The 22,499-nt window shown below is 38.3% G+C and overlaps 1 protein-coding gene across 1 annotated transcript in view; it reads left to right on the top strand.

Annotated features, from left to right (window-relative positions):
• The window catches only part of Itga1 (integrin subunit alpha 1), a 140,701-nt gene that overhangs the window by 38,644 nt on the left and 79,558 nt on the right, over positions 1-22,499 (top strand). Inside the window, exon 2 of the mRNA XM_027401425.2 lies at positions 11,353-11,473. Coding sequence (XP_027257226.1) covers positions 11,353-11,473 — 121 coding nt within the window. The remainder of the gene's footprint in view (positions 1-11,352; positions 11,474-22,499) is intronic.

Here is a 22,499-nt window from a genome sequence, read left to right as displayed (position 1 = left end):
GGCACTTTAACTTTGTTTAGTTTAATCATACCAATGAATACAAAAGGATGAAAGACAGACAGGAAGGAAGGAAGGAAGGAAGGAAGGAAGGAAGGAAGGAAGGAAGGAAAGAAGGAAGTATCTTTCTTTTTTAATGTACTAGATGTGATTTTTTTATTTGAATTACAAACAAGATTTAATTATATGACAATCCCAGTTCCTTTCTCCCTCCCTTCCTCCACTATCACCCCCCCAACTAAAACCCTACCTATCGCATATCCTTTCTTCTAATCTACACCTGACTCAACCTTTCTGCTTCCTCATGACCTCTGCATCCTTCCTCTTCTTCCCTTCTCATTCTCGTAGCTCCCTCTACCCTCTTCCCATGCTCTCAATTTGCTGCCAGAGAAACTAGTAAACAAGAAGGACCCTAAAAGAGACAAACTTTGTCCCCTGGAGAAAGGGAAAGAGTCACGATCCCCTGAGCAAGAAGGGAGAACTTTTAAAAACAAGAATTTAGGATGTTTCAGGGAATTTCAAGTACTAAAGGATGACCAGAACTTAACATTCTCAGTCAGGTGTGAATGGGATTGACAAGGTGGGATGAGGCATCGTTTAAATATGTATAAAATGCTGTTACGAGAGTAATGAGGCATGTGGTAGAATCTGAAGAAGCACTTACAGAATAAGGTAGTGTTATAGCCAGATGACATATCTAAAAATATCCATCTGGTGGCAGAAAGATGTGTTTATGATCCAAGAGAGAGTGAGAGAGAGATAATGTGTTGTTATTGTTAATTGGCTGTGCTAGTTTCTGCCCCTTTAAAAATACAAATAATAAATTAACATCAGAAAGTTGAAGACCAACATAGAAATGATTGAGGTCAGAAAAAAAGCTTAGAAAAATTTATATTTCAAAGAAAATTACCTAACATATTCTCATTTTTCTACATTAATCTTGTTATAACCTAGTGAATCTTGCTCATAATTGTAGAAACTCCTTGGTATTTCTTGCCACTAACTTTTGACACAATATTTTGGAACTAATTGTTCAAGCCCCTTCTAGCATAGTTTTTAAACTCCCAGAGTAAGGAGTTATAAATCCAAATTTCTTTCTTAATGCAGCCCACATTTCCAGGTCTGAAGAAATAGCATTTCATCTAAACTAAATAGCACAGAACCAAAGTATGAAGTAAGAAACCAACCTATGTTCAGGTGTTGATGGAAAATTCAAATATCATTATCCTTTGTGGAAGGCACATTTCTTTAAAGGGATAGTGAAAGTTAGCTAGTAGCAGTATCAATTTCATTCCCCAAATCTTGCTTCACTCATCTTTTAGGTTGACCATGAGTGAAGAACATATGAGCATGTAATAAAACAGCCTCCATCAAACCCACTCTTGGCCAGATTTCTACAAGGTTGATGTTTACTTTCCTTGCCTCCGGAGTAACCACATGATGCTCTTCTCCTGGTCATGGTTCCTCATGTTTCTGTTGGCCCTTTGTCTTGCGCTCAATGTAGCTAAAAGTATTGAGACAACAGAGACTAGGTTACATATAATATAACAGAAACTATCCATTCCATTAATTTCATTTTTGTGTCCTCATACAAAGAGCAGTGGGTCTATGACCTGGCTTTACAAAGCATGAACATTTCCCTCATAATTCATTTTAATAAAACTTCATTTGTATTTTTGAGAAGACCAATAATGAGAATACCTATTTCTCATATATGTTCAAAACCAACTGGGAAATGGGTTCAATGGCTCTTAAGTTAGAAGTAAAATTTCTACTGAACTGAAGACCAAGCAGTCATGACTTGTAGCAACAGTTGAGATGCTGATTCAGTGGAGCATAGAAAACCTTGTTCTTTCTGCAACCAGGCTCATTTCTGAGAGAGAGGGAGAGAGAGAGAGAGAGAGAGAGAGAGAGAGAGAGAGAGAGAGAGAGAGAGGACTAGACTAAATATGCAATTTCTTCTTCCAGACTTCCTAATCAAGTACGGAAGAAGAGTGGGTGTAGACATAAACCAATGCACAGTTAGTGAAACACTCTCCACATGGAAGACACATCAGGAATGGGAATAAACATATTTCTCTAAAGTGTGTGTGTGTGTGTTTGTGTGTGTGTGTGTGTGTGTGTGTGACTGGGGTTTGAATGCAGGGCCTCACACATACTAGGCAAAGACTATTACCACTGAGCCATGTCCCCAGCCCTAAAATACAAATTTAAAGCCACATTTTTTATCTTCTTTTCAATAATATTCATTCCCACCCTCTTCTCCCAGTTCAGAGGTAAGCCCTACCTTGAATTAAGCTTTTTGTAAATAACAAGTACTTAGTAACAGCTGTGAAGATACAAACATCAGAATGCTTCCATTTAAGGGAACTATCGGCTGTTGTTCTTGGGGATATTGGCTATAACATCTGCATTCACTTGCATTTCAAGATCCTCAAGTGGACTAATGGAAAGAATGTAAAAGATGATGCAACCAGATAGGAATAGAGTTTGGATCCAAGGATTTTCCTATTCAACTAATGTCTTAAATGCTAAGAGGTCTTGGTAGTCTTAGCAACAATTAGAGCTAAGAAAACAACATTTAGAGCTATCTCAAAACAAAAAAGCAGGAATCAAAACGTTACCTCTTTCCTCTGAAAAGAAAACAAGTATTCTGCTGGCCCCTGACCCCAGCCTGCTGAAATATTTCAGATTCCTAGCCTACCAAGACTCATCTTCATTTCCCATAAATCTCTCTGTCCTTTAACAGTTTCTGATTTATTTTCTAAATGGTCTCAGGTGGGTAACAGATTATGCTCAGATGGCTTACATTATTTCTTTTGATAGCCTGGATTTGTTTGAGGTTGAGCAGAGACATCAAGAAGCTTTTGAACCAACAGAATGTTTGGTAGTAAATGGTATCATGGGAATATGCTGTAACCAGTAGCCAAGAAGGAAGGTGAAGGATACAGTCATATCAGTTTAAATGTCAATGGATGATTAAGAGCAATAATCGTCATCCAGAAAAAAAATTAGCCTGTTACATGGCATAGGAAGATCCAGAATAGCAGCTGTTAAATGGAGAGTATGAACTTGTTGATTGCTACTCCCAGTGAATCCTCAGATGAGCAGTCATTCCCATGCTAGTGTTGGTTTTGGTGTGAATGTGCTGTCAGAGTTTGCACAGTATTTCAATTTTTAATTTTATGGAAGTACTTATCAAGGTTAATGAGTGACCTGTGTGTTAAAGCAGAAAGTGGGTAAACTATTCCACAACAAACAACATTATGATTTGGTATTCTCAGCCTCCTGCTTCTAATATGGCAAATTAACAAAATACCGAGAGGAAAGAGAGGTCAGCATGCCAATGTGTGCAAAATGTAACATCCCTTTGGGGCCGAAGGTATAACAGAATGCAGGCAGGCCTCACTTTATGTATTGATTGTTTCCTTAACACTTTGTATACAACATAAAACTTATCTTTGTCCCTTGGTTTATTTATTTAAGATACCATCTTCCTTTACAGCACAGCAGGCCTGAAACTCAATCTAGCCCAGACTGGCTTTGAACTTGTGATCTTCCTGCCTCAGCCTCTCAAGCACTTCCATTCCAGGTGTGGTCCATTGAGCCTCCTCTAAATAAAATGTTATTTTATAAAGCCTAGGCTTATTCCTGATTTGAAAGAATGTTGCAGGTAACTCATGGTGCCTGTAATTACTTTCTAATCTAAACAACCAACAAACTAGCTTGGTAGGATTTCCACATGTTGGAATTTTTCTAAAGAACAAACTGTTATATTTTAAAGTGATATGATATAGCAACAGGAATTGAAAATAGTTATTTTTAATTCCTCAAATTCTAACAATCCAAATAAATGATTTAAAATATTGTGTATTTTAAAATGCTATTACTGTTCTTTTCTATTCTTTTATATATCATTTTTTGTTATGCACAAGTATGTTTTTGCTTAGTTTTAGTTCCAATCTTGAGATTATACAATGGGGGAAGAGAAAGCCACTTTTGAACCTGTTTGTACTGTTTGTACATTAGGGAACAGAATAATCTCTCCATCCCAGATTTTGGTAACGTCTTTAGTTCTGTTTCAGAGTGGAATCTTACCCACCTACTGTGTGCATTCTGTCAGTTGACACGCCTTAGGAGAAAGAGCTTAAACAAAATACTGTGGTCTCTTTCCTAAGAGGTTCTTTGAAATAGATTTTATTAGTTTACATAGGATTCCTTCTTAAAGAGATAAATAAGCTAAAAACAGAATATAGGTCCTAAGTTAATTTTTATGTATGTATATATATATATAGTTTCATGGATCAGGAAAGCATAGAAGATCATATTCAAATGGTTTTTCAAGTTTAAAAATGCTATTTGGTTTATTACACATAGAAACAAAAAGAACTATCTCAAGCCCTGTACCTCAGACCTCAAAAATGCTAATTAACAGATTAGGAAAATCAGTAATGGGATCTCTTAATGTCTGGAATTTTAAATTGTCAAGTAATGCTGTTGGGTATGTTGGAGAAATCGTTTACCACACATACAGCCTGCTTGTTTTTCTGACTCTCAGAAGTACCCATTGTGCACACAACAACAATCACCTTAAGGGATGGGGAGATCGCTGAGTGAGGAACCCTACACCCAGGAAAAAAAAAGCTTATTTACCTCTGAAAGGGCTTGTAGCCTCAGCACAGAAGGGACAAGTGGTAGCAGAGACAGGATCATGCAACATGTGGGCCACCAGCCAGCCAATAAAAAACTCATCTCCAGGTTCAGTGAGAAAGCTTTGTCAAAGAAACCAGGTAGAGAATGTTAAGTAGGCCATTCAGTATACTCTGGTGTATACACAACAACTATACAGTGGAACACATATCTTCATACACATGTATGTGCATGCATATACCACACACACAGAGGTGAGGTGGGACACGGTGGTGAGGGGCAGGGGGGAGGTTTAATGTTTTTAATAAAAATCCATTGAAAAGATTCCACCAACGAAGACAGAGCTGTTTTCCAGAGTTTTCTACATCTAAAGGCTGTACATCTTATATTTCTGCTTTAATATTTGGTCACACTGATTTGTTTTAAAGTGCAATGTGCCTTTCCATATGCAGTTCTCAGCTGAATCATCACAGACATAATGAGTTCAGCTCTCAGAATGCCCGGGAAGCTGGAGAACAGCCCTATGCTCATGTTGCTTGCACAAATATATGAGTTGTGTTCCCACAGTGGGATTCAGGACTCCTGAGGTCCTGCAGTGTTTTTATCCTGTAAAACATGCAGTGTTTTTATCCTGTAAAACACACGATGCTGATGGGGAGAGGGGGTTGGGTTCTGAGAGTAGGAATTTCTGAGACCAGAGCAGACACAGCCTGAAAGGAGCTGGTGAAGCAAGCAGTTATTGGAGTTGGGGGATGTTGTATGTGCAATGAGCAGATGTCTGTAGATACTACAGAAGAAAATAAACACCCCCCCCCAGAACAGATTGTGTAGGAAAACTTTAAAGGGGAATTTTTACCAGTGATGTTTGGGAAACACCCTGGTGGAATTGAGCACTCTTGGTAGTATGCCTGAAAGGAACACATGCTTGTAGTCAGGGTGTAGTCTCGCTCCCAAAATCCTTATTTTTTTCTATTTATCCTGTCATTTAAAAGGAAAAAAAAAAACATGTAGAAAACACCTACTATGTGTTAAGAAGAATGCTTCCTTGCATCCTCCCACAAGCCACACATGCCTGCGCAGGCGCACGCGCACGTGTGCACACACACACACACACACACACACACACACACACACACACACACACAGCACTTTGGAGATCAAATGCCATTTGTTAACAACTAGAGGTCTCAGACTTTAGAAGCAAAGACAAAACAATTCACTTACTGCAGCAAACTGAATTCACAAAGCAGTCTCCCAGGGTGCAGTTGGAAAACACACGCCTATCAGGGTGTTTGAGTTGGCTTTTCTGGCCTTGCTGATGGAAGGAGATAGATGTCTTGCTGACATATTCCATCATTTCTGATGAAAGAGGCTTTGAGTGGTGGTGTGTGTTTTCTTTATGTCACTATATGGGGACATTTTTCTTGTTTCAAAGAATGTGAATTAGACATGTTTCTTTTTATGACAAGTGTGGATTTTCTGCGTTTGAAGTCACGATGTCCTCTCCAGGTCCTTTCATTATTCCCGTACTCTCTGATCAGGGTCTACTATGATCATGTCTTCATTAACAATTTCCCATGACTTTGCTACTGGAGGTTTCTGGATCATATTCATAACCGAAATGCTGTAAAAATAATCTTTTCATCTTTTAGGTCTACTAGAAAAATGTTATCCTGTAGTTGTTTTAGCCAGATCTTGTTACAATTTCAGTCAAATTTTTATTCTTTATGGCAACCATGTACCTCAAAATTGAGATCCAATCCATGAGGAGGAAATTAATGAAAATTTCAGAGACAAAGCATTGATATCAAGTTTGTTACATATGACAAGACAGGAAGGAACTTATTCTGGGGGGTCATCAATTTACTGTACACTTTAACTATTATTATCTTTCACTTTATATGTCATCATTTCAATCTTTAGATTGAAAATAATGTTAATTATGAATTCCCCTGTTGCCAGGTTGGATAAGCATACATGAGAAGTTATTAAAGGAAAGTAATAGGATTATAAAGCTTTTCCACCACTTATTTGATGCTCACTCACCTTGGGCTCAGAATTTGCAAGGTAGAAAATTCCATTAGCTATTACATATTCCCATCTGGTTGTGACTAGAGCAGATTTGTGGTCAGGCCCAGAGTTTCTTATTTAAGAAGCAAGCATGCAGGCCATGAGACTCTTCTTGGAACAGGAGATGTGAGGGAGAGGGAGTGTGGCCTCCACCAGAGTCCACAGTCTCTGAAGCCCAGATTTTTCTACCTTCATTCAGCATTTTTTTTTCTAGCTTGCTCCTCAAATATTGCAAAACTATGTAGGGTTAAATCTGTGCACGGGTCAGTTGAGTGTTGTTCTTAAGTGGGCTATATTTTCATCTTTACTAATCTGAACAATTAATCTAACCATTCTGGAAATGAAGACAGTCTAGAGTTTGTGACAGAAAGTCCATAATTGGACCAGAGGAGAGCCATATTGGTATCTGCTGTCTGCTGTTAATATATTCAGCTTAGACACATCTCTCAACCTCTCTGAGATTTGGTTTCCAAACGTCCAAAAAGAGAGTAATAACTACTACCCTATCTAGCCAATAACTTAATGTGTTATCTCTATGAAAAACACGATTTTGGAGCAAATAAACACAGACCGGGAAGCTATATATCTCTTCCTTTTATTATTACCTCACATATTCAGTTTCATCCTGGAGGGAAAAATGAAGAAAAATTATTAATTTGCAAAAGATAACCAACCGCCTCATCTGTCTTTCTCATCTGCTATTCACTACCACACACATATCATATGGCCATACTTGGAAAGGAGCAGACTACTTCATTTCTTTTCTCTGTAAACATATGTTTCCATGAAGTCCTTCAAGAAGCTTGGTCCAAGCTCTGTTGCCATGACTACTTTCCCATACCAGACTCCCCAACAGCTTTCTCAGGCAGTTGCCACCAAAGAATAGTCTTCTCCTCAAACTGCCCTATAAGGACACAGAACTACATGAACTAATTCTTGTTCATGAGAAGGCACTTTCTTCTAAAGCTGGCCCTGAGTTCCTTGTCATTGAGTGTTTTTGTTTGTTTGTTTGTTTTCTAGTTTTAGGGAGAAAAAGTGAATCAATGTGAATAGTGACTGATGCTTTATATAGTGGAATCCTGTGGAAATATGGGGAACATTCTTGGCTACTGAAGCTCTCACTCACACTGATGAAAATGGTATTGGCAGCACTGTTGAGAAGTTTAGAGGAACAACACATGACACATGGTACAGTTATTGTTAGAGAAAGACTTCTCAGGGGTCCACGTGAGACTAGCATTTCCTTTAGACATCTGATTCTAGACTGTATTCATTCCCAGTTCCTTTCAATTTCTTCCTTATCTGGACTCTCAAGCCTTTCAGGCTGTTTCATTTTATGATTTTTGTTTGTCTTGTTTTTTTTTCCTTTCATTGAGATAAGTGCCATTTTGTCTTACTTCTAGAACATAAAGTTCCAAGAAAATCTACTCTAATAAAATGAACATTGAACTAAAAGTTATGAGACACTGCTTTTACTGTTTCCTTACTCCTTTAAATCAAAAGGACAAGTTGTAAACTACTTTTAAAAAAAAAAAATGTCATCTCCTGTGCTACAGGCTCATTGATCCTCAAAAAACATAAAAGGGACTGATTTACAATCACTTTGAGCAAAATGCCTATAGAATTCTAAGGACAGGAAGTGAAAAAATGTAGCATCCACTCTCATACATGTCATGCAACATGTAGAATAAACAGGCCCAAAACTACTAAACACTAAAGTGGCCTATAGGAGAGCTAAAATGATAAAATTACAAAAATGATGATGTGCTGAATAAGTAAATACTTCAAACAGGTAGAATTAACCCTGACACCCCCCCCCCCCGCCATGTATTTCCCATTTTGTTTGAAAGGGAGTTTTTTTGAATGTAGATCAATTCTGCTACCTGTGTAGACATTGTGAAAAAGGAGCAACATGTCTCAGACATATACTTCTTTGTTTGCTTGGTTTTCTGAGACAAGGTTTCTCTGTGCATTCTCTGTATAGCCCTGGCTGTCCTGTAACTCACACTGTAGAGGAGAATGGCCTCAAACTCATAGAGATTCCCCTGCCTCTGCCTCCTGAATGCTTGGTTTAAAGGTGTGTGCCACCACTGCCTGAGATATACTTCTTAAGCCGTAAGAGGCATACAACGCTATGGAGATTTGATTCTTGATATCTGGGTGGAACTTGAGATTCACAAGCCCCTAGGTGGTGTTCACTTGCCTTGGGCTATGCATCCACTCATCTCTGAGCCACAGCTGGTGAACAGTCGTTGGTGGTAGTTTTCTGGTCCTTTTATCTCTTAAACAGTTGTTTTCAGTTACGGATAATTTTGACTTCACAAGATTTTGGCAGTGTCTCAAGATAATGTTGATTGTCATAACCCACAAAATGCCACTAGCATCATGTGTATTGGGGCCATAGATATTGCTAAGCACCTGTCAGCACAGCTCCTTACGATAAAATTGCCTGTTGTGCCATGATTGTGAAACCACACTGTGTTTGTTTGTTTTTTGTTTTGGTTTTTTGAGACAGGGTTTCTCTGTGTAGCTTTGGAGCCTGTCCTGGCACTCACTCTGTAGACCAGAGTGGCCTTGAACTCACAGAGATCCGCCTGCCTCTGCCTCCCGAGTGCTGGGATTCAGGGCATGAGCCACCACTGCTCAGCTTTTGTTTATTTGTTTGTTTGGGAGAAACCACACTGTGGAGGTAATATTTTGTGTATGTCTCATGTGAAAGAAATAATCTGTAGAAACTGTTCAAGACATCAAAACCTTAGAAGAAAGGTTAAGCACATGTACTAGAAGCTTGGAGCGGAGGGTGAGCACTGTTTAAAATAACCTCCCAGCATCTAAAAGAGGATGTAGGGGATGGTAGCCAGCTGTGCTCCATCGCCCTTGAGGAATGAAGAGGAAATGTACATAAAAGGACCTGTCCTGGCTGTCTACTCTTTGTGTACTTCCTTCATGCCAGCCAGGAAGACTGCTTCTTGACTGCACAACCATATTTGTCCTGTGTGTCTTATTATGCTCAGAGACCCTCCCAAATCCTGGGTAGAAATTTTCTTCTTGCTGCCAAGTCCCATCTCCCCCTTACCTTTGAACGTTAAAACGTCTTCTTTGCTAGGACAGAATGGCTGCTAGTGCCTCTCCAGCCACAGCTGGCACCCTTCCCTCTTAAACATGTTATCTTTCAGACTATAAACATGTTACTGCCCATCTGTGTAAAAGGAATTGTGCCAGATTTTTATAAAGGATAAAAAGATGAGTAAGACTGTCCTCGGTTTTAAGACTTTACTAGTCTAGCATGGAAATCTACAGTAGATAATAATAGAAATAGTATTTAACACTTGGTAAGAATTTTCTTTCAAAGTCAAAGAGGTTTTAGGAGCTAGAAGATCAATAAAGCCTGTGTAGATAAACCTGCAAGTGGAAAGAATGGTTGTTTTCCTTTGGAAGTATTTTCTCTAAATTAAATTAGAATCCTGTGCATCAAATAATTATTAATGTATTATTGTTATTTGTAAATTAATAATGTACACTTATTATTATTGTAATTTGGAGGTTATGATTTAGAGTAACCTGGGTTTAAAGGATATTTATGGGAAAAGATTAGAGTGAAGAGGCAAGAGATTTAGTATATTAAATGTCCTTAATCTATAGGAATAGAATAGAGAAGTTTCCAGAATCTGTGTGATTGAATTTTAGAATTGAGTTTAATCACCTGTGAGCATGCCTTAGAATGTGCTATTATTATAAAAGCTGATGATCTTTGAGAAGGGTTGCTGGTTACACTCAGGACAGGATATTGAAACTTATAAGTCTATTTTTCCAAACTATGACCAAATGAGGAATTTGGTACTTTCCATCAGAGCTTGTGATTTCAGAACTTCTGTACATGGTCACCCTTCTTGGAAAACTTTTCTTTTACCTGGATCACAGAAAAATTAAAGAGATAAGTTCTCATGGTATATAATGTTTTCCAGGCATGGACTAATGAGAATATTATCTAATTTATTCCAAAAAGTTTGTGAGTTTATTACAGTCAACACTGTTGCAAGGAGGTTTTTTGTATTAGTACAAACTTCCATCAACTGCTTGTTTCTTCAGGAGACACAGAACTTATCTGAGACTTGCCCAGGAAGCCATCCCTGAGTGAAAACAATCCTCTAAAAGCCATCCAAAGGAAAGGAATCCTTTGAATGCAAAGGAAAGGCAATTTCCTTTCAGAAACAGAATGGAGAAAGCTCCTGCCAGGGAGGCTTAAATGCAACTGCTAGCATTTTCAGAACTTGTAGTGGGGAAAGGATACTGTTTAATATGACTGTGATTACATTTTACTGTAGGAATCGCTTCTGGGAAAGTATCTGAAAACTCATTAGTCATTTTTAATTTCTGTGACTCCCTCTCCACCCTGAAATGTTATTTCTGGGAATGGTACAGATATTCATTTCCAAACATTAAATAAAAGCTATCCTGTAGGTGCTCAATGAGCAACCAGAACTTTTCTTGAATTCTCATTGTCTTGAGTTTCGATTGTTCTTTTTAATAAGAGCACAACCTTTGTTGGCAACAATAAGAATGCCTTCCATAATCCCACACACGCTGTGTTGTCAGTTAACCTTGTGTAACTGGGCTTTCTTTCCCCTCTCAAAGTTATTCTAGGCTTCTGCATATCCTTCAACGTTGATGTGAAAAATTCAATGAATTTCAGCGGCCCAGTGGAGGACATGTTTGGATACACCGTTCAACAATATGAAAATGAAGAAGGAAAATGGTAAGCAAACAGGTTCTGGTGTTGTCCTGTTCTTTTATGCAAAAAAAATGGAAAATATTTTCATCTGGTTTTGTGAATGGAACATTAACTGAATGACTCATTTGTGCTAGAAAAATGTATTCTAGTGGGTTGGTGATGGAAGCTGACGTGAAGTTAAAGAAGTAGCATTCCTTGGAATTTTAGAAGAAGTGGTTACAGATTTCTGCTGGTTCATTACTGGATTGACCTCAAGGAAGCTTCTTATTCCAGTATTCAGTCACTGTGCTGCTTTAACAAGTGTTCCTGGATTGTTCCTATTCAAGAGTTACTTGAATATGTGACTGAAATTCATGGAAAGATGTGGTAGGACATGAGATGCCCAGACAGGGTTACTATTACTTTAGTTGCTGGGGGCTTAGGTTTCTGGTGCTCCAGTGATAAACTAAGTGTTGTCTAAGGATGACAGTGAACCACACTGAATTGCTGACACACTGTGAACCTTTTGTTAACTTTGTTTTAGATCAAAATTTTAGAGTATATTCAATTTTTAACAGTTTCACAAAATTAATAGTAGAGACCTTTTACTTTTCATTCTACCTAACTAAAGTCAAAACAGATTTCTAAAATTGTATATTACAGAACTAAGTGTGAGTTGGTTAAGGCTTCTCTCGGTCTCCAAATATCAAAAGCCCATTTTTTTCCTACAAAAGAGACTGTGTCATCTAGGGATAACAGTCCACAATTATTATTTCACAGAAGAAAATGTATATTTTGATTTCTCTTTTAGACTTTTAAAATTTGATAGTGATCCTTTAGAGACTATCAAAACTAACAATTTGAGTTCTTAAATCTTCTAAGTGTGACTATTGTATTCTGAGTGTACATTACCATTTACGAGAAATTTAGCAAGATTGATGTACATTACCATTTATGAAAAATTTAGCAAAATTGCTATGAAGTTTCACATCCTCTGCCCACCTTTCCTGTACTCACCATACCCCATGCTTTGTTTAAGGTTACAAAAAGTGATCCTTTTAGATAGCAGCCACCATTTATGCTCTTTCTGAAATTGTATTCAAAGTTAAAGGAGCTCAATGCATGGGGGCGGGGGTGGGAATGGTGAGTGGGCCAGTTATCCAGGCTTCTTTTGGCTATGCAGAAAACACATCTAAAAGTCAATTTTTACTTATTACTAATAGATACATGGATTTAAAGACAACTATAATGAACAGCAAGCTTTGAAGAGTTAAAACACAAATGATAATCAGATGCTGAGAAAATATTTATAAAATTTCATTTTAATTTATTATATTATTTTGTGTAATCCTTTATATGAGAGAAAACTGTAAGTTTCTTTCCTCCACGTAGTATTGGCTCTCTGATTTTGGAGAAAAATTGCATCAGAAATCCTTCATTTGCATTTTTCCTTGCCTTATTGGAACCATCTGACCTTTTAAGGCTCTGCCTTACATTTTTTAATTAAACTTTTCATTTATTTTACATCCCAACAACAGTTTCCCCTCTGTCCCTCCACCTCCCCTTTGCCCCATCTCATCTACTCCCCTGTTTCTGTTCAGAAAGGGGCAGGCCTCCATGGGTGTCAACCAAACATGGCATATCAAGTTGAGATAGGACTTTAAGACTCATCCTAGTATAAGGTTTTCATTCCCATGAATTCTCCAGTCCTCTTTCCTCATGGAACCAGAAGGCCAAGGATTCAGAAACTAAGTTAGTACTTAGCGAGACCTTGATGCATCTCATTCCCCATCATCCTCTTTTGGCAGAGGTGAAGATCTACACAGGAAAGAGACAGAACAATGAATGCAGAGATTGACTAGAAAACCAGACTTGCAAAACAAATGTTGCTAATTGTATGTCTGAATGAAGTCATACTGAGCTGAACTTTAAGCAGACTGTTAATTCTAGAGACATTTGGGAGACAATAATAAAAGCTCAACCTTTTCTTACTTCTGAGACCATGCTTTTACAGGTCCTGCTTCACTCATTAAATGCAGCTTAGTTCTCTTTACAAGTGGTTTTGAAAAGGTTAAGATCTTTTCTTTAGCAGTAGCACAAATTTGGATCTGTCAAGCAGCAAATATGTCCTACATATACAGCAGTGTTCTAATTCTGTGGGAAGCATAATATTAAAGAAATATAGAAGTTTCCAATCTAAAGAGTGTATATGAAACAACTGAGAACCAACAATAGTGCCAAGCAGTGTGGGACATACTGTGAGCTCCTCAGAGTTCAGGAAGGAGAGAGTGGTTCCTCACTTGTTATCTGAATCTTGAAAGGTGACTTGGATAAGAGGAAAGGTCACTCCAAGCTAGGGAGCCATATGAGTAAAGATAAACCTTCAAAGACAAAGAACAGATCTTAGGACCCAAAACAGAGCATGCAGAAACCACTGGAGGCTGTTTCATTAAATGTAATCTAGAAAATTAATGTAGATCTGAATGGATTGCCTACAAATTAGGAAATCTGCCTGCAAGCAAGAGCCCAATTTAGTCCTTAAGATACAAGACTCTGTAGGCTCTGTTTGGACAGCCTGGAGTCCTGGCACTTGAGACATGGAGATGGGAAGATAAGGAGTTCAGGGTCATTCTCCTTTACATATTCAAGGCCTGCCTGAACTATGTGAAGATGGTTTCAAAACAAAATCATAATGAAGTAATAAAAAAATAAATAAAACAAGCCAAAAAGAGAGATGAGGTCCCATGCTACCATAGGGGTGACTGGAATAAAATAAATGTATATCCAAGATAGACTTAGATGAGTCATTAAATTTTGCTAGAGCTTTAGAAATGGAATGAGACATATTCCAAAATTTCTGTATTGGAATTTTGGGAAATGGGGAGTCATTGACAGAGACATATGTATGTACAGACATGTAGAATCAATCTTGTGAAGTTGGTGGATTTAGTTTTAAACATCTTGAGTATAAGATGGTGTCTAGGTAGTTAGAAACTTCAAAATGGAATGCTGATAGGTGGAGAAGCTAACAGTATAAAAGACTCTTAGTGATCGATGATTGGCTTTAGTGCCCCTCCCTTTACCCTGTACCCTGCCCTGTACTGACATGTGGCCACAACCATAACATGCACTCCATGATTATGTACTGATTAAATAGGTAAATGTTGTGTAACACGTTTTTTTACCATCCATGAAGCACAACAAGATAAAAATAAATGAAAAGTGGTTCTCCCAGAGAAATGGACCTGCTTCAAGCAGTGCTGGAAATGAACCCCAAGCGGCTCTGTGCCTTCCCTTTTATTAGAAACAGTTCAAAAAGTCAATTTTGATAAGCACTATTTTTATGGCTCAAACCCGATTTTACACATCAGTATGGGCATGAGAGCTTAGGAGCATTTTGGATGTATACGGATACCAGCTACCTGTTTCTAGTTTAACACCCCATATTTCCAAAGATTTTTATGGGGAAGTGAAAAACCCAAAGCAACCAAAAGGGTATGAATAACTGAATTTACAAATAAGATAACTTCCATCCCTGATTCCCAAGCTGTAATGGGTGGCATGGTAGCCAGTTGTGGCTCTAAAGCAACCCAAGCACTGGTGAGGTAGAAAGATGTTTGGACATTCTGTGTTTATAAAAACAGAGAGAACTCTGAGAAATACACTATGGGATAACTGACATACTTTAGGGAACAGGGGTCCTGTTGTTTTAATTTTCCTCAGGGGTGAACATCTTAATAAGTATTTACTGTCCATATTTTAGAAACTTGTCCAATTTAGGTTAAAAATAAAAGCCCATTCTGACTCATTTTACCTCTTGGCTACACCATGCCTAAAGAAGGAAGGAGTTGTTGTTGGGTCACTGTATGTGTGTCCCCTGTGTTTGAAAACATTGCTTAAATTCTTTGGAAAGATCAAAACAACACTAAAGTAGCTTTATGTGCCCTTTACTTCTCAGGAGTTTACTATCAAATGTAAATTTACTTTATGGCTTTTGCCCAGAAACCACGTTTTCTCGGTAACAGAATGCATCATACCTCTGATTAAGATCAGTGTTGCCCATCATGACTAGCATGAGTTGCAGCATCCAAGGGACTGTAGTGCAGTTCAGAGGAACCCACAAGAGCATAGTTGCCCTAATAGCATCAACTTGAAGAAAAACAATTAAACAATACACGGCCCAGCACAAGCTTTCAGGAAAATGCAAGATGTGGTTTGGGGCTTTCCACTACTCTCTCTTGGTCCTTTATTACTCCTGCGTTGGGCTTTTTAATGCCTATCCAGGCTACCTTGGAGACTTCCATGACTTCACTAGACATGTTCTCCCCCAGTAGATATCAGGTTGTAGATAGATAGATCTCCCAAAACACAATCCTCAGCTCAATGTGTGTCAAAACTCTGCTGTCCTGCATCCCCAAAGGACTCTAGACTGTGCTAGGAAAGGGAACCATGGCTTGTGTAACTGGTGTTCTTCGTCCAGTATGTGTGTCTTTTATATAAAACTATTCGAGCTCAGAGGAAGAAGACTTCCTAAAGTTCTCTTATAGAGTTTAGCATTACTCTACATTGTTTATGATGCCTTTCCATTGACACGTCCTTTCTGGCAAAGTTGTCCTTTTTTTTTTTTTGGCTCATTTCACTTACAGCCTTCTGATGTTTTTCTTATTAAAATCAGTATAATTAATAGGGTCACTGTACAAGTTTCATTTTTGAGATCAGTAAACAGTCACTCCATTCATACAAGAAAAAAAAACTGGCTGACAGAAGTTATGACAGTCTGAGAGTGACTTTGGTTGGTTCTATTAGATCAATAAAGAGGTAGGTTAAAAGATTGTTACTGAATAATGTAAATATGGAAAACCCCTCTCCAGGAGTTTTTCCTATAGAATGACATCAGTCATCACCCACTCTTCAAGGAAGTATAGACAAGGTCCCAGTAACAAAATGACAAGCATAAATAGCTCATTTTATCCCAGCTCACCAAGATTTTTATTATGACTGGAACTTATACATGGAGAAAAGATATGTTTTCTAGCTTTAGTGATTCTTGAATTCACTGGGTATTTCTCTAGATGTTAGTGATGATATCCAAAACATTTTTTCTCTTCACCTACAGACAAGATAGTTCAAAATGTTGTATATAAAACCAAAATTTAGACTGAATATGGTGGTGCATTCCTTTAATCCCAGCATTTAGAAGGCAGAAGGCTGATGATCTCTTGAATTTGAGGCCAGCTTGGTCTACCTAGGGAGTTTCCAGAATAGCCAGGACTTCAGAATGAACGTCTCTAAAATCAAAGACAAAAACAACAAACAAATGAATAGAAATAAAAGTGTGATGAGTCAACTTGACTCAAACTTCCAATAGTAAAGAGCACAGTTCATGAGACACTGTGGCTCGTGCTCACACTGTCCCCGTGAGCTTAGCCAGATGTTGCCATCATCATTATCTCATTGACAGGAAACTGAGACACAGAGTGGATGGCCACAGGGTGTACATAGCAAGCCTGTGACAAGGCAGGATGTGAAGCAACATCCTAGAATGTTCAACCAGTTTTCTCCTTCTAGGAAGTACTCTCTAGAAACATGAACTATGACCCCAAGTCCTGTAAGAACATTCTAGAAGCAAAATACCCTCTAAAATGGAAAACAGGACCAAAACAATTTCATAATCCAGGAATCTCAGTTGTTCATAAAATATATAATCAGGTTTCATTTGCTTTAATTTATTATTCTCACTTAGATTCCCCTTTTAATACTTTTTATTAATTAATTTCACCAAGCCCAATCAGTTTCTGCTCCCTCCTTCCTCTTCTCCCAGTCTCTTTCCCATCCTTCCCTCTCCTTCCCTCACAACCAACCACTCCTTCTCCTTTTTCTCTTCAGAAAAGTACAGGCCTTACATGTCTATTAGCCATCCATGGCACATCAAGTTATAGTTAGACTAGGTACCTCTCCTATAGCACTGGACAAGGCAACCTAGTAAGAGAAATGGGTCCCAGAAGCAGGTAACAGAGACAGAGACAGCCCTTGCTCCCTCCTTTGGGGATCCCATAGGAAGAACAAGCTACACAGCTGTAACAAATGTGCAGAGGGCCTAGGTCAGTCCCATGCATGTTCTCTGGTTAGTGGTTGGGTCTCTGTCAGCCAATGTGAGCCCAGGTTAGTTGATTGTGTGGGTTTTCTTGTGGTGTCCTTGACCCCTCTGTCTCCTATACCCCCCCACCACCACACACACATATAAAGATGTTTGTCTTCCACAGGATTCCCTGAGGTCTGCCTAACGTTTGGCTGTGGGTTTCTACATCTGTTTCATTCAGTTTCAAGATAGGGCCTCTCTGACGACAATTGGACAAGGCAATGATCTATGAGTACAGCAGTAAATTCCCTTTTTTAAATATCTCTACATGTGTCATCTGCACTAAGGATATATAAGTGAACAAAAAATTATGGATACTGGGGAGCTGTGATTCTACCAGAGAAGGGGGGTACTCAAAACAAATTACAAATTTTGGAAAGAGGTATGCTATACTTTATGACATAATGTGGTCAGTACTGTGAGACAAAAAAGATGATAGGACTGAGATATGGGATCGCTGGAATTCCACAAACCCTCTACTGATACTTTTTTTTAGATCTTGTTAGTTTTGTGTAGCCTGGGAAAAATGAGGTTTACTTAGCCTTAGAGTGGTAAGACATGTGTGATTCAAGAACAACATGCTGGCTGCCAGAGGAAACAGCCCCCCAGGAAAGTAAATAACCTGGGCTGACTATTTAGTATTAGATAACCATTTGGAGTATTCTTCCATGGGGAAGACTCTTGTCCTTGTTCAGTCATGTTTAGGCAGCCATGTTGGTAAGACTTCATAGATGTAGCTTCGCTGAATTTTTCGAGACATAATCTCACAGCAAATTTCCTGTTCCTCTGAGCTCATGCCCCCAGATACAGTTCTCTGGCTGTATTAAGGAAACTTCTCTTTGCAGCAGAGATAATTACAGAAAACCACGACTTCTCAAAATACCAAGATCGGAAGCCCGGTCCCAAGCGATACATCTACAACACAACTCCTGCACCCAGGGCTTAGGGAGTGCTCTGGAAGAGGGGAAAGAAAGCTTGTAAAAGCCAAAGGCACGGGAAATTTCTTTTCTTCTTTCATATATTGTTGCTGTATAGCCAGTCACCCCAACACTTACTGACTTAAAGAATCACTGAATGTAACAGACATGACGCTGAGCTCTGAAGCTAGGCCTTGCACATAATGTATGCCAATTTTTGGAAATGCAGGACAGCCTTGCTGTGAAGAAGCCTATCCTGGCCTAGCAGAGGACAACAGGCCACATGGCAACTCATAGCTTCCATTCTCACCTATTCCCTTCTCTGACTTTTGTGGCACCACTGGTTCCTCATTTTCCCTCCCTCTATGGAGATAGTCACTGCATTCTAATTTTCTTCTTTCACATACATGCCAGGTTCCAGACCTCTCTTACTCTGCACCATTTCAAGGAGGTAATATTTACCTGTAGGCTGCAGCCAGGTTCACAATATGCATACGCATTATTTCAGGTGGTTTCTAATATGTTCTCCAGCAACGCTGGTCACAGCTACCCATGGAAGTAACCTGTTGCTTATTTCTTGATTTCTGTACCCAGAATTACTTTCTTCATCCACTCTACATTTTTTTTCTTTTAACTCCACACTTGTGCATGCTTAGAAATATCTTGAAAGAGTCCCTCTGAACCATTCTTTTTTGTGTACTTGTTTGTCTTTCGTTTGTCTTAGCTCTCCTTTGGGAGGAGCCCAGACTAAGCAGCTCATAGCCTAAATATTTTTTTTTTATACAATTGGTTCTCCTTTCCCCTCTATTTCCTTGATTCAGATCTCATCTGAACTTCTTCCTTGTCCCCCTAACTTTGCTTCCCTCCAATTTATCCACAGCAATGTAGGCAAATATGTTTCACATGACACTCATCTGTAAGTGGAAGTCGAGTATGGTGACACACACGTTTAGGTCAGAACTTGAAAGGTGGACAAAGAAAGATCACAAATTGGAGGCCAGCCTGGGCTACCTAGTAAGATCCTGCCTCCAAAATGAATGAATGAATCAATCAATCAGTATGACTACAACATAATGTGTATATACATACATACAAACAAATAAGTTTGGCAGTTTTTAAACTTACAAAGATTTTATGGTGGGACCACAATAATATTCATGACTGGAACTTTATCTACTTCCCAGACTCAACTTCTATCTGTCTACATTGCATGCACTCAATGTCAGAGTAGGCTTCCTTCCTATGACTTTGACTTTGCTGAATTTACACCAAGTTTAGATTCATTCACTGCTGTAATACACACAGTTGGCTTCAAGCTTCAGTTTTAAGACACTTGAAATATGGTGTTTTATCCCTTTTCTGTCCTCATCTCATGGCCTAGCTTAAATGTGAGACAGCTATTTTTTTCTAGTTGTGTCTCACATAGCTCAAAAAGGCTTCAAACTCACTCTGTAGCAGAAATGGCCTTGAAACTTGTGATCTCCCATTCTTCCTACTGATGCGTCGCAAGCATCAGGACACGCACCCCCATACCTAGCTAGACTCCTCTTTCAATTTATTGACATGCAGGACTTGTAGGTCAGTGTGTGCATGTGCACATGCACGTGTGTGCTGGTGCCTTCAGAGGACAGAATAGGGAGTGCGATCTTCAAGAGTTTGAGTGTCTGGCCGTCGAGAACCACCAGATGTGTGTTCTGGGCATGTTACCCTTCTAGAAGGACAGAAAATGCTCTTAACCACTGAGCCATCTCTCCAGCCCCATTTTTTAGTAGGCATTAACATATCTAGCCTCATGCTAAATAGTTTCAATAAGAATATACTAATTTCTCTAAACTGTCTTTAACCATGTTTTTGTATTTATATTACATAAAACAAAATACTGTAAAAGAAACCAATCTTAATCCTCTGGGCATTTTCCCCCTAGGCATAATGTATTGTGTTTTTACACCCTCTTTTAAATCAGTGTGTTATATAGATCTTAATTGTCATTAATCTAGAGTAAAGATACATCAACAGAAAGAACTGACATTTAGGGAACCTATAGCATGAACTCAGTGGTGTCTGAGCCTTCTGCACATCTTAACTGTGTTAACCTTTGTGATGATGATTGTGTGAGATAAGGATCTGCCTTCATTCTGGCCATGAAGAAATTAATACACAAACAGAGTAACTGACTTATCTTAAACCAGACAGATAGTAAACACTGAAGCCACAGTTGAAACTCACAAAGCCTGTCACTAAGGCTCATGTTATCTTCTACAGGGAGAATTTAATTATTTAATATATGGAGGGCACTTAGGGCAGTGTTTGGCACATGGCATAAACTCAATAAATGCTGGGTGTTTTATTGGGGCTACTGTAATGAATTTAATAATTTGGTTTCACCTCCTTTAAATTGGACCAGTGTTTCACTTAATTTAGATAGTCTTTCTCTTTGAATTAGGTCACAGGTAAATTTTCATCCTATTGTATATACTCATTAACCTCTGGTTTGTAGGCAACACAAGGTTTTACAGATTTCACCTATAATAATCAATTACTTTCACTGTCGTCCGTATTTCTTAACTCTTCCTTTAGCATTGCCTTTATGTATTAAGCTTTTTTCCTTATTGTAGACCATTTTAAATAATGGATTCTTAGAAGCAAGAACTGTAGCCTAAAAGATTGACATATTCTTATTATACTTTGTGTACATCAAAAATGTTTCAGCTGGTACATCATACTATATGTTTAAGGAATTCTTCTTAATAACTCAATATTTATAATTTTATGAGTTTATTATATTAATAAAAGATCTTACAAAGAATTTATGGAAAATAAATCCCATCTTTTGTCAGCATGACAATCTCACGAGTATTTAAAATTGTTCAAGTGTTTGCTCGAGCCATTTGTACTCCTTTATAACCTTTTAGTCCTTCTCTGGGCATTTTCCCCCTTAATAAATGTCCCAATTTTTCTAGAGCATCTCTTCTCTGACAAAATTGCCTGGCTCTCAGCCGACTGAGTCACTGTCTCCTAAATGTGTTCCATTGTGCCTATGTTCCACTTACTATGAGGAGTCCAGACATGACCAGGGCAGAGCACAGAGGGCCCATCGCTTTCCTTGACCAGCACATCTATTTCCAGCAATCCAACCTAAGGTCACATTAGCATATTTGGCACTAAAATACACTGTTGGCTCATGCTTTTGTGCTGTCAACCAAATCCCTCATGACTTTTTCACATGAACTCTCAATAAAACTGACTTCCCACATCCTGTACTAATATAGACAGTAATGTGCAGTTTGGTAAAGTTTTTACATATATTCCTATTAAATTTTTGTTAATCTATATTTATTATTCTAGAATATTGAGACATATTTCTATTCCCAACTATTTACAGGTATGGTTTTAAAATATTTTCATGTGTTTTGTGTCTTCTCTGAACTCAAAAGAACATAGTCTCAGACAATCTTGAAGTTCAGAGTTTTATAGTATATGATAGAATCCTAGAGAGTGAATATAGCTGGTTAGCCGTGAACATATCATCAGTTGGGGACCCACCCAAGGGCTTTAACAATCATGCATACTGAAGTGTCTTTTCCTGAAGATGTTCTGGGAGACTGTAAAAGTGAATGGTACAAATCTGAATGCTGCCTGAAGTGGAGAGGAGCTGAAACATAGCTCTATTTTCTTCATCAGTGATGGAGTATTTCATAATGTGGTCTAAAAAGACACAAGACTTTATCCTGGATCTCAGCACTATCCTGCTTTCTCAAGTGTTACAATCTAAGACCTTCTCGTTTTAAATCCCAGGATGACCTCGTGTGTTTATGTTTCCTGCTTTCTCTGAAATTGGCAGTTTCTCATGGGAAAAAACTCATTTATACTTGTTTCTTTTCATAAAGCAACACAATAGCAGACTTAGCTGTGATAAATATGGTAGTGATAGAAAGAACAATAAAGCAAAGTCTATCACATCTCTTATGCATTTTAATTATTTAAATTATGTTTTGCTAGTATAGAAAAATAATGA

This window comes from Cricetulus griseus, chromosome 2, assembly GCF_003668045.3.
Source record: "Cricetulus griseus strain 17A/GY chromosome 2, alternate assembly CriGri-PICRH-1.0, whole genome shotgun sequence".
Taxonomy (NCBI): Eukaryota; Metazoa; Chordata; class Mammalia; order Rodentia; family Cricetidae; genus Cricetulus; species Cricetulus griseus.
This window is presented reverse-complemented; position numbering and strand designations above follow the sequence as displayed.